The sequence below is a fragment of the Gigantopelta aegis genome, chromosome 15 (genome assembly GCF_016097555.1).
Source record: "Gigantopelta aegis isolate Gae_Host chromosome 15, Gae_host_genome, whole genome shotgun sequence".
NCBI lineage: Eukaryota > Metazoa > Mollusca > Gastropoda > Neomphalida > Peltospiridae > Gigantopelta > Gigantopelta aegis.
The window spans coordinates 14,324,340-14,339,051 of NC_054713.1; the positions used below are offsets into that span (position 1 = coordinate 14,324,340).

General features: G+C 33.1%; 1 protein-coding gene across 2 annotated transcripts in view; it reads left to right on the forward strand.

Moving 5' to 3' along the window:
• LOC121390022 overlaps positions 1–7,231 on the forward strand; it is a 12,987-nt gene extending 5,756 nt beyond the window's left edge. For both annotated transcript variants that reach the window (XR_005960142.1, XM_041521719.1), the window contains 2 exons: positions 1,356–1,502; positions 5,369–7,231. Coding sequence is in view for 1 of the 2 variants with exons in the window: in XM_041521719.1 (XP_041377653.1) it covers positions 1,356–1,502; positions 5,369–5,451 (230 nt within the window). In the remaining variant the exon portion in view is untranslated. The remainder of the gene's footprint in view (positions 1–1,355; positions 1,503–5,368) is intronic.
• The last annotated feature ends 7,481 nt before the right edge of the window (positions 7,232–14,712 follow it).

A 14,712-nucleotide genomic window follows, 5' to 3' on the forward strand; every position in this document is an offset into this window, starting at 1 on the left:
TGGATCCATTCAACTGATTGGGGTTTTTTTTCGCTTCAACCAGTGCACCGCAACTGGTTCAAAGGCCGTGGTATTTGCTTTCCTGTTCTGTGGGAAAGTGCATGTAAAAGATCCCTTGCTACTAATGGGAAAATGTAACGGGTTTTCTCTGATGACTATGAGTCATTACCAAATGTTTGACATCCAATAGTCGATGTTACACATTTTTCAGCATAGAGATCGTAAAGTTTTTGTTGGGTGAGCGAAGGTGACAGATAATGCCTATTTTGGGTTATGACGCCGGGTGTAGTGATTCCTGTATTTTGGAATGCTATCCAGAAAATCCAACACTTCCTGACGCCGATGATCAGAAATTTTATTAGGACTGGTTTTGGTGATTTCCTCTCTTACCTTCCCCAGGAGTATCACGCTTCTTAATGTACTCATACACAGTTAATTTTTGCAACTGACACACCAAGCATGTCAGCCAAGCTTTGTTTGCAAACTGATATGCTCTGACTATTGACATGGACTGAATACTGGAAAGATATTTGACGTCTGCCGTTTTTCACAGCATAGGCGTCGCTTTGATTTCAAAGACGGCCCCGTTTAGGTTCGGTATTATCATCTTCTGCAGCAGCAGCAGCAGCAGCAGCAGCAACACCTTGTACTGTAGGCATACCTTCCATCTGTTCATCTATAGCGCCTCTGTTCTTCTCAGGTGCACCTGCCAGTGTGTTCCATCTAGATCACTGCTATATTCTGAGCAGTCCAGCTTCCAGCTATCTTCTGGATCTGTTGTCGGATATTCGTCATCATCTATTAATAGAAATATATACCTTGCATGAACCTGATATCTCACACAAATACATGTTAATCAGCAAGAAGAACATTAATCTACTAACATTTTGTCTTCAGCAGAAGTAAATTACTTAAATATTGTATTCTATGTGATGTAGAGATGCTTTTTAATAAGTAAGGTGTTTTTACCTCTATTTATTTCTTCTATGGTATCTCCAAATGACAATTTTCTTGTAGCTCCTGTCATGCCTGTATTCTGTCTGGGCGCTGCCATCTTGGATTTGTGGGATAGCATGTTCATGCATGTTAAAATTAGAATTTGATGACGTTTAGTGGGATATCAGGTTCATGCACGTTAACACCAGAAGTTGATAAAAATTTCAAACACTATTTCCAACTATATGTAATAACATTTTTAACTCTTGATTTTCCCAATAGTAGAGTAAATAGATTAAGAGGTGCAATGTCCATTCATGCCAATACATTTTATATTGTGGGCTATCAGGTTCATGCATGGGGCCACAGAATTTTACAATAACAATAAACTGAGGACAGTCTGTATAATTTGTTTTCAGAGCGAATCGTAGAGACCATCAGATACTATGATGTGCGAGTGGGAATCAAAGACCCGTCTGTATTTGACGTACCTAGACTCTGTAACAGTCCCAGTGGCGACTTTAATCTCGCCTCCTTTCTCAACCGGCACACACAAGACAGTGTGGGTTAGTCTTTAGGGTTTCTTTATTTTATTTATAGCATCAATCTTTAGTATATTTTTAATATTTAAAGTATCTATCTTTAGTATCTTTTTTAATATTTAAAGTATCAATTTTTTGTATATTTTTTAATATTTATAGTATCAATCTCTTTTGTATTTGTAATATTTTAAAGTACTAATCTCTTGTATATTTCTAATATCTTGTATATTTCTCATATTGAAAGTATCAATCTCTTGTGTATTTATAATATTGAAAGTATCAATCTTTAGTATATTTTTAATATTGAAAGTATCAATCTTTAGTATATTATCAATATTTAAAGTATTAATATTTTGCATATTTTTAATATTTAAAGTATCAATCTTTAGTATATTATCAATATTTAAAGTATCAATATTTAGTATATTTTTAATATTTAAAGTATCTATCTTTAGTATATTTTTAATATTTAAGGTATCAATCTTTAGTATATTATCAATATTTAAAGTATCAATATTTAGTATATTTTTAATATTTAAAGTATCAATCTTTAGTATATTTTTAATATTTAAGGTATCAATCTTTAGTATATTATCAATATTTAAAGTATCAATATTTAGAATATTTTTAATTTTTAAAGTATCAATCTTTAGTATATTTTTAATATTTAAGGTATCAATCTTTAGTATATTATCAATATTTAAAGTATCAATATTTAGTATATTTTTAATTTTTAAAGTATCAATCTTTAGTATATTTTCAATGTTTAAAGTATCAAAATTATTTTATATTTTTTAATATTTAAAGTATCAATATTTAGTATATTTTCAATATTTAAAGTATTAATATTTAGTATATTTTTAATACTTAAAATGTCAATCTTTAGTATAATTTTAATATTTAAAGTTTTAATATTTGGTATATTTTTAATATTTAAAGTATCAAATTTAGTATATTTTCAATATTTAAAGTATTAACATTTAGTATATTTTTAATATTTAAAGTATCAGTCTTTTGTAAATTTTTAATATTTAAAGTATGAATCTCTTGTGTATTTTTTAATATTTAAAGTATCAATCTTTAGTATTTTTTTAATATTTAAAGTACCAATATTTAGTCTATTTTTAATATTTAGTGTATCGATCTTTAGTATATCTTTAATATTTCAAGTATCAATCTGTTGTATATCTTTAATATTTCAAGTATCAATCTTTAGTATATTTTCAATATTTAAAGTATTAATATTTAGTATATTTTTAATACTTAAAATATCAATCTTTAGTATAATTTTAATATTTAAAGTTTTAATATTTAGTATATTTTTAATATTTAAAGTATCAAATTTAGTATATTTTCAATATTTAAAGTATTAACATTTAGTATATTTTTAATATTTAAAGTATCAAATTTAGTATATTTTCAATATTTAAAGTATTAACATTTAGTATATTTTTAATATTTAAAGTATCAAATTTAGTATATTTTCAATATTTAAAGTATTAACATTTAGTATATTTTTAATATTTAAAGCTGCAATGTCTGGTTTCAATCGTATACAGTCAAGTTCTAAGTTCAAATACAAGCATAACTGCACTTTTAATTCACTCGCGAGTTGTCGTCATTAACGCATATCGTCAAATGCTTACTAGCCAGTTGGCCTCAGATTACAGTTATCTTCCCATTTGGTTGTCCAAAATCCGGAAGTTTCACCGCGCAAGTAGTCTGCTGTTTGACTGTGATTATTTCATGGCAGACCGCTATGAAGTGGCAACTGTTTGACTGAAGTGACAGGGGATAGCATGTAGTTTGTAAACATGTGTAACTTGTTGACATTGAAGACTTGTTTGTGGTAATTCCGGCCCATGCAAAAGTAGTGCTTTTTGTGCAAAATGGGTGTACTCCGGCCTGGTTTAGAGGGTGTGTCTGTTTAAACCAATATGCTGGGAGAAAGAGCTGGACAACAGGGGTTGTCCTTTTCAGGGTGTGTGTCCCCCATGCAGGCAAAGGTACATACAAAACTTCACGGGCCTGCTGATATTAATAAAAATGTTATAGCCACTAAGGCTATATAGAAACATATAGCGAAATTAATTGTGGTCTGAGGCCAGTTAGAACAATTCTCGCCATTTTGTAATACCGAGCGGATTCTAGCAGCCACTTCCTAGCAGCCAATTACGCTAGCAGCCAATTTCAGCAGACACGCATGGTGACGTTCTAAACACCGGACTCATACGCCTTTTATAATGTCTGTTGTGGTGTGGTCTATACGAAACTAGTTGGACATCCTATATTACCGTAGTGCAGAAGGATTTTTAAAGTGATACTTCAGATATTATAAAAGTGCTTAATAAAACGGTTAAGTTGTATTTATACGGATATTAGTAACAATAAGACTGTGAAAATTAGTCTTGGTTGTTATTTTGTTTTTGTGTTGTTATTATATAAAGATACTCTTTAAAACTCTAAAATTCTTAAGTTGTAGTGAATAATAAAAATTAGCATAACAGTGTGTTTAAAAGTGTGTGAAATACAGGTAACAATAGAGTCCGGTGTTTAGAACATCGCCATGAGTGTCTGCTGAAATTGGCTGCTAGCGTAATTGGCTGCTAGGAATTGGATGCTAGAATCCGCTCGGTTTTTGTAATGCAACAATAGCCGAACCGTACTATTTTTAGCCCAGAGGGAGCCCGGCAAAAGTGTCCCACTTTCACAATACTGGGTTTATTTTTAACTTAAAAAAGCCAGTGTAGTGAAACCAATTCGGAGTGCGGCGTCTTATATGCACCAAACGTAATGGGATTTTCTGTTCTAAATGCTTAAATAATAAAAATATTCCAGACAATGCACGTTTAAAGTATCAGTCTTTTGTAAATTTTTAATATTTAAAGTATCAATCTCTTGTGTATTTTGTAATATTTAAAGTATCAATCTTTAGTATATTTTTAATATTTAAAGTACCAATATTTAGTCCATTTTTAATATTTAGTGTATCGATCTTTAGTATATTTTTAATATTTAAAGTACCAATATTTAGTCTATTTTTAATATTTAGTGTATCGATCTTTAGTATATCTTTAATATTTCAAGTATCAATCTGTTGTATATTTTTAATATTTAAAGTATCAATTTGTTGTATATTTTTAATATTTAAAGTACATGTGTATCAATATTTTTTTTTAATAGTTAAATTATCAGTATATTGTATATTTATAATATGTAAAGTTCAATATTTAAATATTTAGTATATTTTTAATATTTAAAGTAATAATCTCTTATATATATATATATATATATATATATATATATATATATATATATGTATATATATTATAAATATTTAAACCCAAACTAGTGTATATTTTAATATATAAAGTATCCGTCTCGAGCATAGTTTTAACTGCGTTCTGCTCAAATCAATCGGTTACAGGTGTGGTCATTTGGCTTAACATGAAGCTTAAAAACCAGACTAGACTACTAAGTGAACATTTCTGCGGTCTGCTTATTGAAGTCTGCCCATATCGTGAACAATGTCGCTAGTTTGCACCCTATTCTATCCAGTCACATTCAAAATAGGCAAAACAAAACAAAACGAAACAAACAGACCAAAATGAAATGAAACGAAAAAAGAAAGAAACGATTGTTGTGCTCTGCTGAATATCGCTCTTATTACGGACAATTTAACAGGTTTCCACTCTATGCTATTTCATTATTATGCGTGAGGAGGTAGGTTTAGTGAGGAAGTAGGAAGAAGCACTAGAATCAAGAATTAGGTCGACCTAAACTCTTGTAAACAAGAAAAATGTATTTAATATTCAGGTTTAATCGCCAATAGGTGTTAAAAAACTTTCAATGACAATAAACTAAGGACAGTGTCTTTAATTTGTTTGCAGTGCCAATCGAAGACAAGATCAGATACTTCGACACCCGACTGGGATACAAAGACCATTCCGTGTTTGACGCACCCAAACTCTAAAAGTGGCAACATTGGTTTCGCCTCACTTGTCCATCAGCTCAAACAACACAGAATGCTAAGCTTTGATTAAATATGAGAATGTTTTTTCAATATGAACTTTATTCTTTCCAATATCACATTGTTTTATATTATAGTGTAGCAAGGAAACATAATAAGAAGTAATAATCCAGGAATATTATTCAGTTCCGTACATTGCATAATATCATATATTAGTCTTATATTTTTTCCAATATATCTTCCTTTTACAAAACCAGTTTGGTCATTATCTATTATTTTGTCCAAAGTTTGCTTTATTCTGTTAGCGATGCACCCTGAAGCAATTTTATAAATGCAGTTTAGTAGAGTTATAGGTCTCCAGTTTTTAAGAAATTCCTTTGGTTTATTTACTTTTGGAATACATGTAATTATACCTAATGTTTGTACATTTGACATTTCTTTAATAGAATAGCTATAGTTGATGGCCCTGGTTATAAAATGTCCTAAATCAATCCAAAACATTTTGAAAAATTCAGCTGAGAATCCATCTGACCCTGGACTTTTATCATTTTTCATGGTTTTAAGATATGACAGTATTTCTGAATAAGTCAATCCACCTTCTAATCTATTAGCTTCTTCATCAGTTAGTTTATTACATTGTAAATTTAAAAAAAATTCAGTTATATCATTATCACTTTGCTCAAGTGGCGCAGAATAATGTTTTTCATAGAAATTTCTGGTTTCTTTCAAAATTTCTTCCTGTTTTCTATTTCCTTTCCATTATCTAATTGAATTCTTAAAATTAGTTTGTTAGAATAATTCCTTGATTCCATATTACAAAAATATTTTGTTGGCTTTTCTCCTTCCTCTATCCATTTTGCCCGTGATCGAATGTAGTGGCCTTTGAGTTTCCCTTTTCTTAATTCCTTAAGTTCTTTTTTATCTTCAGTTTGTTTTGTATCTTCAATGTTTTTATTTTGTTCTAGCATTTTAATTTCCTCACATAGTTTAACTTCTAATTCGTTTCTTGTTTTATTTTTAAAAGCCGAATACGAAATTGTCTTTCCTCTAATTTGCATAAGTAATGTTTCAAGAAATAGTTGGTCATTTATTATAAATTAAATTTCGTTATACGCAATTGATTTTAAGTTTTTAACATTATAAATTGGCACTGCATACTGACATTTTATTTTCCAAATGGTTTCTTTAATTATTTTGACGTATTCCTTACAAGTTAATAACGAATTGTTAAATTTCCATAGTCCCCTACCTTTTTTATTTTGATTAAATTTAATATGTAATGTTACACGAGAATGATCGGAACGATAGCTATTTTCATTTGTTACCTTTTCAACAAATGGCATTAAATTATTAATTATAAGAAAAAAATCTAATCGAGCTTGTTTAGGTGGAGTTTTTTTTCTCCAAGTATATCTTTTAAGATTTGGATATAGTTCTCTAAATGGATCTTTTAAATCTAAAATTTCCATAGTTTCTATGATTTGTTTTTGTGACTTTGGATGATTGACATGTAAATAATTTTGAGTGTCTATATTTTTATTTAAAACCAAGTTATAGTCCCCACAAATTATAGATTTATCATTATCCAGATCTACAATATTGTCAAAAATATTTTCATAAAATGTTTTTCTTGTCTATATTTGGTCCATATATGTTTACAAGTGTAGTCTTTTCACTTTCTATTGTTAAATCCAACATAATAAAATTACCAGAATTATCTATTTTTATTTGTGCTTGTATCTTAATAAAAACAAATGTGCTTGTATCTTAATAAAATATATTCACTGCATGCTTGTGTTCTTGTTTTTATTTAAAACCTTTAGTGTATGTTGTTTAAAATGGATTAGTTTAAAGATTCCAACCTGGTTTGTGGGCTTGGCCTAGTTTTTCTACATTTTGTGCATAATTAGCCAATAAATTTTCATAGTTCAAGTTGATAAGTAATATCGAAGGCGTCATTGCACGAAGCAACAACCCCTTCGAAACACCAGTGTTTTAAGAATGTTTCTCTTCTACTGGGCCGTTCTAATGCAAAACATTCAGTTTCGACCCTAGAATATACTAAATGTTTGAAAAGTGCCATTTCATTACATGGCTTATCACCCTCTAATAATTTTCGTGTAGTCCAAATTACCCTTATAGCTTTATCCAAAGAAAGATCCCTAAGTTCGACACATAGTTGCCAGGTTTATGTTTGATTCCGAAAATCATTCTATATGGGTTTAATCTCAATTTGTATCCAAAAGGTTTTTTAAAGATGGGTTCGATTTGTTTAATGAATGATCTCGTTTTGTTGCAGTGAACAAAAGGCGTGTAAGACTGAGTCCACACAAGGCCCTCGGGAGTGGACTCTATCTTCCAATCAAATAGATGTTTTCTAACTGCAATTACATTTCTAATCATTTTATATATTAAATCAAAATTATAATTTTCAATTAAGCTGGATTTTAGTGTCTGCCAAACATTTTTTCTGTTTATGCTTTCAGTAAAAATGGTTTCCCATCTGGTCTTAAACGATGCGTCCTTGTGAGTTCGTAATAACAAAACTGTGTATATGTCTTTAGTTCTCGCGACTGTCACATCTTTATCTGTATCACCTACGTTGATACGAAAGATGGCGTCTAAGTCACCATCAACGGGGTCTTCGTTTTTTAATGTCCACAATAGAGGTCGCGGAAAGTTGTCCTGTAGGTCTTTTATTTGGACTTTTTTTCTCAAATATGTATTTTTTGTTATTGTCCCAGAAGAATACGTAGTGTTAGGGTTGGGGCCCTAAATCACTACAATACATAGCATATATATTAGAAGCAACAAATACAGGTAATTACATAGACATATCTAGTATGAAGAAATATTCTTTAAACTCCTCTAGGGCACTGACTTAAATTGAAAAGAAAGATGGAGAAGGAAAAAACAGAAAAGAAAAGAAATAAGGAACGAAAGAAGGAACAGAGTTACTTCGTGCATAATTGCGAATATATAACGGTATATTCATAGAGATACCCACATACATAAATGCTTATACATATATATTATACATGTACATATATTCACAGATGTACCCACATCTACCAGAAGTATATACGGAAGAGATGAAATTAAAAGTATTATATTTGTTCTAAAATGTAGTCTGAAATTTGCTTTCAAACAAGCTGTTTCCATGTCTAGATTATCTTTAAGTCTCAATAAAATAGTGTTTGCCACGTTGCCCATTCATTATTAAATGCATCGTATTTACAAGTTTTTAAAAGAATATATCTTTTCATTTCAAATTTATGTTGCATTATGCCATGCACAGCGTTAATACTTAAACATTTCTTTTGTATTTTCATACTGTATATATAATATTTCATATTAATTATTAACCAGTTTATAAAATCGCTTTTATTATTATTTACTAAACCAAACATTATAATATTTTTATTAAAATTAATTATAGTTCCTATTCGAGTAAATATCCAATCTGTCACTGCTTCCCATAGAGTGTGTACCTTATCGCAATCGAAAAATAAATGTTGTATTGTTTCAGGAAAATTATTACAGAAGTTACATATATCAGAATCAGTGTAGTTAATTTTGTATAGAAAAGTATTAGTAGCTAATATGTTTTGCAGTAATCTATACTGAAACCATCGAAGGCTAGAAACTTTCACACATCGAAATGGTAAAACATAATATTTTTCCCTGTCAGTTTGTTCAAATAAAACGCCTTCATTACTATATTTTGTCTGTCCTTTTGGGTTTACATACTGAAAGTTTAAAATGTCATATATATCTCTGCACCCTTTTTTACTTTTTAATAATAGTTGCAATTTTAAAGGATATATAGGATTTTTGACTGTGTTAAAATGATCGTCTTTTAACTGATCTAATTTATATATAAATGATTTGACAGCATTTATTAATGATGCATAATTGATAAAATGTGTTGTTATATGGTATTTTTCCACAAACTGGTCATATGTTTAAAAATTTCCATTTTCGTCTAGTAAATCGTTTATAAAAATAATGTTTTTACCAATATAGGTTTTATACAAAAATGGTTTATGATCTATTAATATTTTACTGTTAAGCCATATATTTGTTCCAAGTATTTATTCTACATTATTCGGATTTTGATTTTGTTGTATTATTGCCCAATTTTCTAGAGTATCTTTCCAAAACATATTTTTCATGTGCAATGTTTTACGAACAATAAAACTATCGCCATATAAGATTAGATCCTTTGTGGATATACTTGTAACTGATTTAAATAGGGTTATCCATTTTGAGTTTTCTGAAAACAATCTTCGAACCCATACACATTTTAAAGCTATAAGAAAGTTATCTATATTTATAATTTTTATACCACCATTTTTGTAGTCTTGTGTTATTAATGTTCGTTTTATCTTTTCTGGTTTATTCTCCCAAATAAATTTTAAAAATAATGTATTCAGATGTTTTATTACTTTTTCGTTTGGGTTTGGTAATATCATTAAAAGGTGTGTTAACTTCGGTATTACTAAGGCTTTTAGAACCGTGACTCGCCCTAAAACAGTTAATTTTCTGACTGACCATATTTTTATTAACTTTTGCATTTCCAATGTTTTAGGGACATAATTGAGTTCACCGATATGTTCTAACATGACTGGGAATTTAATTCCAAGTAGTTTAAATTCAGTTGTCCCCTAGTCTAGTTAATTGTTAGACCATCGAATCCCACATCGATTTCCACTGCTCTGGGGATGGGTTAGTGGGAGAAACAAAACAAAATAAAACAACACGTTATCATCAACAACGTTTATCTCCCTTGATTTAAAAACACAATTTCTTAGTTGTTATAAATTTGGCGCCTCTTATGTAGCGGATAGTGAATGGGTATTTAATTTTAATGAACTAATTAAGAAAATGAGGACGTGATTTACACAACATAATTTCCACGGGTTGAAACTAGGGTCTGTCTCTATAATAATGTAGAGCGTAGTCTGTCTGCTGTTGTATTTTTTCTTCTTCTTTTCTTTTTTGACTTTTTCTTTTTACTGTTTTCTTCTGCTGTTTCGACTTTCCTCTTGGCCAAGGGGCGGGACGTAGCCCAGCGGTAAAACGCTCGCCTGGTGCGCGGTCGGTTTGGGATCGATCCCCGTCGTAGGGCCCATTGGAATATTTCTCGTTCCAGGCAGTGCACCACCGTGATATGTGCTTTCCTGTCTGTGGGCTGTTGCATATAAAACATTCCTTGCTATATGTGGAAAAAATGTAGCGGGTTTCTTCTCTAATTAATTAGTTTATTAATCATCGGCTATTAGATGTGAAACATTTGGAAATTGTTGACAGTCTTAAAGATGAAATCCACTACATGTTTTTCCATTTGTAGCAAGGAAAGAAATAAGGAAATGTTTTTGGCTTTTTTATCGAGGCACTCAAAACATTTTATTTATTGACATATGGTTAAGGACCAGACAGATACTGAGAGGGTAAACCCGCTGTCGCCACTTCATGGGCTACTCTTTTCGATTAGCAGCAAGGGATCTTTTATATGCACCATAACTCAGATAGGATAGCACATGCCACAGCCTTTGATATACCAGTCGTGGGAATTGGAGAAATAGCCCACCGACGGGGATCGATCCTAAACCGACTGGGCATTAGGCGAGCGCTTTACCACTGGGCTACGTGTCGCCCCTCTTGGTGTAAGCAAAACAAGGGTGTATTCATGATGTGTGTACTGGTTTCTCTCGATTCCCTATTATCGAAACATATGTTTCCAACTGATGCAGCTCTGAAACCTGTTACTGGCGGAGATGATGATATTTGGAGTTTTCTCAACTGTGGAGGTGCCATCGATGGTACTCTCATCCCTGTGTATGGCCCTATCTCTGCACATGACGATCATCTCAACAGAAAAACCGGCGTAGTGGTTAGGCCATCGGTCTACAGGCTGGTAGGTACTGGGTTCGGATCCCAGTCGAGGCATGGGATTTTTAATCCAGATATCGACTCAATGGGCTCAATGGGTAGGTGTAAACCGATTGCACCGAACAGTGATCCATAACTGGTTCAACAAAGGCCATGGTTTGTGCTATCCTGCCTGTGGGAAGCGCAAATAAAAGATCCCTTGCTGCTAATCGGAAAGAGTAACCCATGTAGTGGCGACAGCGGGTTTCCTCTCAAAATATGTGTGGTCTTTAACCATATGTCTGACGCCATATAACCGTAAATAAAATGTGTTGAGTGCGTCGTTAAATAAAACATTTCTTTCTTTCTTTCTCAACAGAAAGGTGTGGTATTCAGTTATGTGGGGCGGGACGTAGCCTGGTGTTAAAGCGCTCGCTTGATGCGTGGTCGGGTTAGGGTCGATCCTCGTCGGTGGGGCCATTCGGCTATTTCTCGTTCCAGCCAGTGCACCACAACTGGTGTAACAAAGGTCGTGGTATGTACTATCCTGTCTGTGGGATGGTGCATATAAAAGATCCCTTGCTGCTAATCGAAAAGAGTAGCCCATGAATTGGCGACAGCGGGTTTCCTCTCTCTTTATCTGTGTGGCCCATAACCATATGTCTGACGCCATATAACCGTAAATAAAATGTGTTGAGTGCGTCATTAAATAAACCATTTCCTTCAGTTATGTATGCGGTTTGTGATCACAAACAGCGATATAACGATTAATCGATAACGACATGCCACATTTCAGCCCACGATACGATTCTGGCTACAGATTTTCGAAGCTATTTTAGCGCTACGATATCGTAAAACCGTCGTAAGCTATGACGTCACAACGTCGCTTACCACAGCCTACGTCGGTTTTACGATATCGTAGCGCTAAGATAACCTCGAAAATCTGGGCCCTGGATACAAACCCTATTGTATCAATACTTGAAAAAAAATATTCAAATCGACATTTCTCATTTAAAGTTAAAAAAAAAATACGTTTATACGTTTTTGTTCAAATACTATGTCAAAATTACCAAATGCTTGACACCCAATAGCCGATTATTAACAAATCAATGTGCTCTAGTGGAGTGGTTAAACAAAAGAAACTTTGTTCAAATACAGACTCACCACGCTTAAATATTCGTATCGACCGCTTTAAAACTAGTACCGGCGGGGGGGGGGGGGGGGGGGGGGGGGGGGGGATTTAGCTTAGTCAGTTTGAGTGCTCGCTTGGAGTGCTTGGGTCGCAGGATCGAACCATCTCGATGGATTCATTCCGCTGATTGTTTTGTTTTCTCATTTCAACCAGTGTAACACAACTGGTCAAAGGCCGTGGTATGTGTTTTCCTGTCTGTGGAAAAAGTTCATATGTATTAGAAAAATTGTAGCGGGTTTCGTCTAATGACTGACGCCATATAACCGTAAATAAAATGTGTTGACTGCGTCATTAAACAAAACATTTCCTTTCTTTCGTCTAATGACTACGAGTCAGAATTGCCAAAATTTTGACATCCAACAGCCGATGATTAATAAATCAATGTGCTCTAGTGGTGTCGTTAAAAACAAAACAAACTTGCTTTACCACTAATGCTGGGCTACGTCCCACTCTTTGTATAAAGTGGACCGGCCTCGGTGGTGTCGTGGTTGGGCCATCGGTCTACAGGCTGGTAGGTACTGGGTTTGGATCCCAGTCGAGGCATGGGATGTTTAATCCAGATACCGACTCCAAACCCTGAGTGAGTGCTCCGCAAGGCTCAATGGGTAGGTGTAAACCACTTGCACTGACCAGTGATCCATAACTGGTTCAACAAAGTCCATGATTTGTGCTATCCTGCCTGTGGGAAGCGCAAATAAAAGATACCTTGCTGCCTGTCGTAAAAGAGTAGCCTATGTGGCGACAGCGGGTTTTCGCTAAACAAAACAGTGTCAGAATGACCATATGTTTGACGTCCAATAGCCGATGATAAGATAAAAAATAAAAGTGCTCTAGTGGCGTCGTTAAATAAAACAAACTTTACTTTACTTTTGTATAAAGTGAACCTCATAGCTGTAGCCAATCCGCAAGCGCGCCAGCAAGCACAAACAAATAAAAACATGTCTTGTTTTTATATCTTTTATATTGTCATAATTTCGAATAATATGTGTACACAATATCAACCAGTCAAGTCGTTAAAAGGAAATATATTGCTGGAAATATATTGCTGTTAGCTTGAATAAACATTTTATAAAGAAATAACATGGTGTTAAAATAAAAATTAAAAAACACTCTAAAATGTTAACAAATGTATTGGACTGTGTTGATCGTATCACAGCAAATGCATCACATGCTGTGGTAGAAGTTGCCAATAAAACTACGTTGTGGCTCGAATTACTTTGTCCAAAACCTGTGTTTTTGTGTCCAGATAGCTATGTCCGAAAGCAGTGTTTTTGTGTCTAGATAGCGATATTCTAAAGCAGTGTTTCCATGTCTAGATAGCTATGTCCGAAAGCAGTGTTTTTGTGTCTAGATAGCGATATTCTAAAGTAGTGTTTCCATGTCTAGATAGCTATGTCCGAAAGCAGTGGTTTTGTGTCTAGATAGCGATATTCTAAAGTAGTGTTTCCATGTCTAGATAGCTATGTCCGAAAGCAGTGTTTTTGTGTCTAGATAGCGATATTCTAAAGTAGTGTTTCCATGTCTAGATAGCTATGTCCGAAAGCAGTGTTTTTGTGTCTAGATAGCGATATTCTAAAATAGTGTTTCCATGTCTAGATGGCGTTGTTTGAAAGCAGTGTTTTTGTGTCTAGATAGCGATATTCTAAAGCAGTGTTTCCGTCTCCAGATAGCGTTGTTTGAAAGCAGAGTTTTCGTGTCTAGAAAGCGTTGTTCGAAAGTACTGTTTCCGTGTCTAGATAGCGTTGTTTGAAAGCAGTGTTTTTGTGTCTAGATAGCGATATTCTAAAGCAGTGTTTCCGTGTCTAGATAGCGTTGTTTGAAAGCAGTGTTTTCGTGTCTAGAAAGCGTTGTTCGAAAGCACTGTTTCCGTGTCTAGATAGCGTTGTTTGAAAGCAGTGTTTTTGTGTCTAGATAGCGATATTCTAAAGCAGTGTTTCCGTGTCTAGATAGCGTTGTTTGAAAGCAGTGTTTTCGTGTCTAGAAAGCGTTGTTCGAAAGCACTGTTTCCGTGTCTAGATAGCGTTGTTTGAAAGCAGTGTTTTTGTGTCTAGATAGCGATATTCTAAAGCAGTGTTTTCCGTGTCTAGATAGCGTTGTTTGAAAGCAGTGTTTTCGTGTCTAGAAAGCGTTGTTCGAAAGCACTGTTTCCGTGTCTAGATAGCGTTGTTTGAAAGCAGTGTTTTTGTGTCTAGATAGCG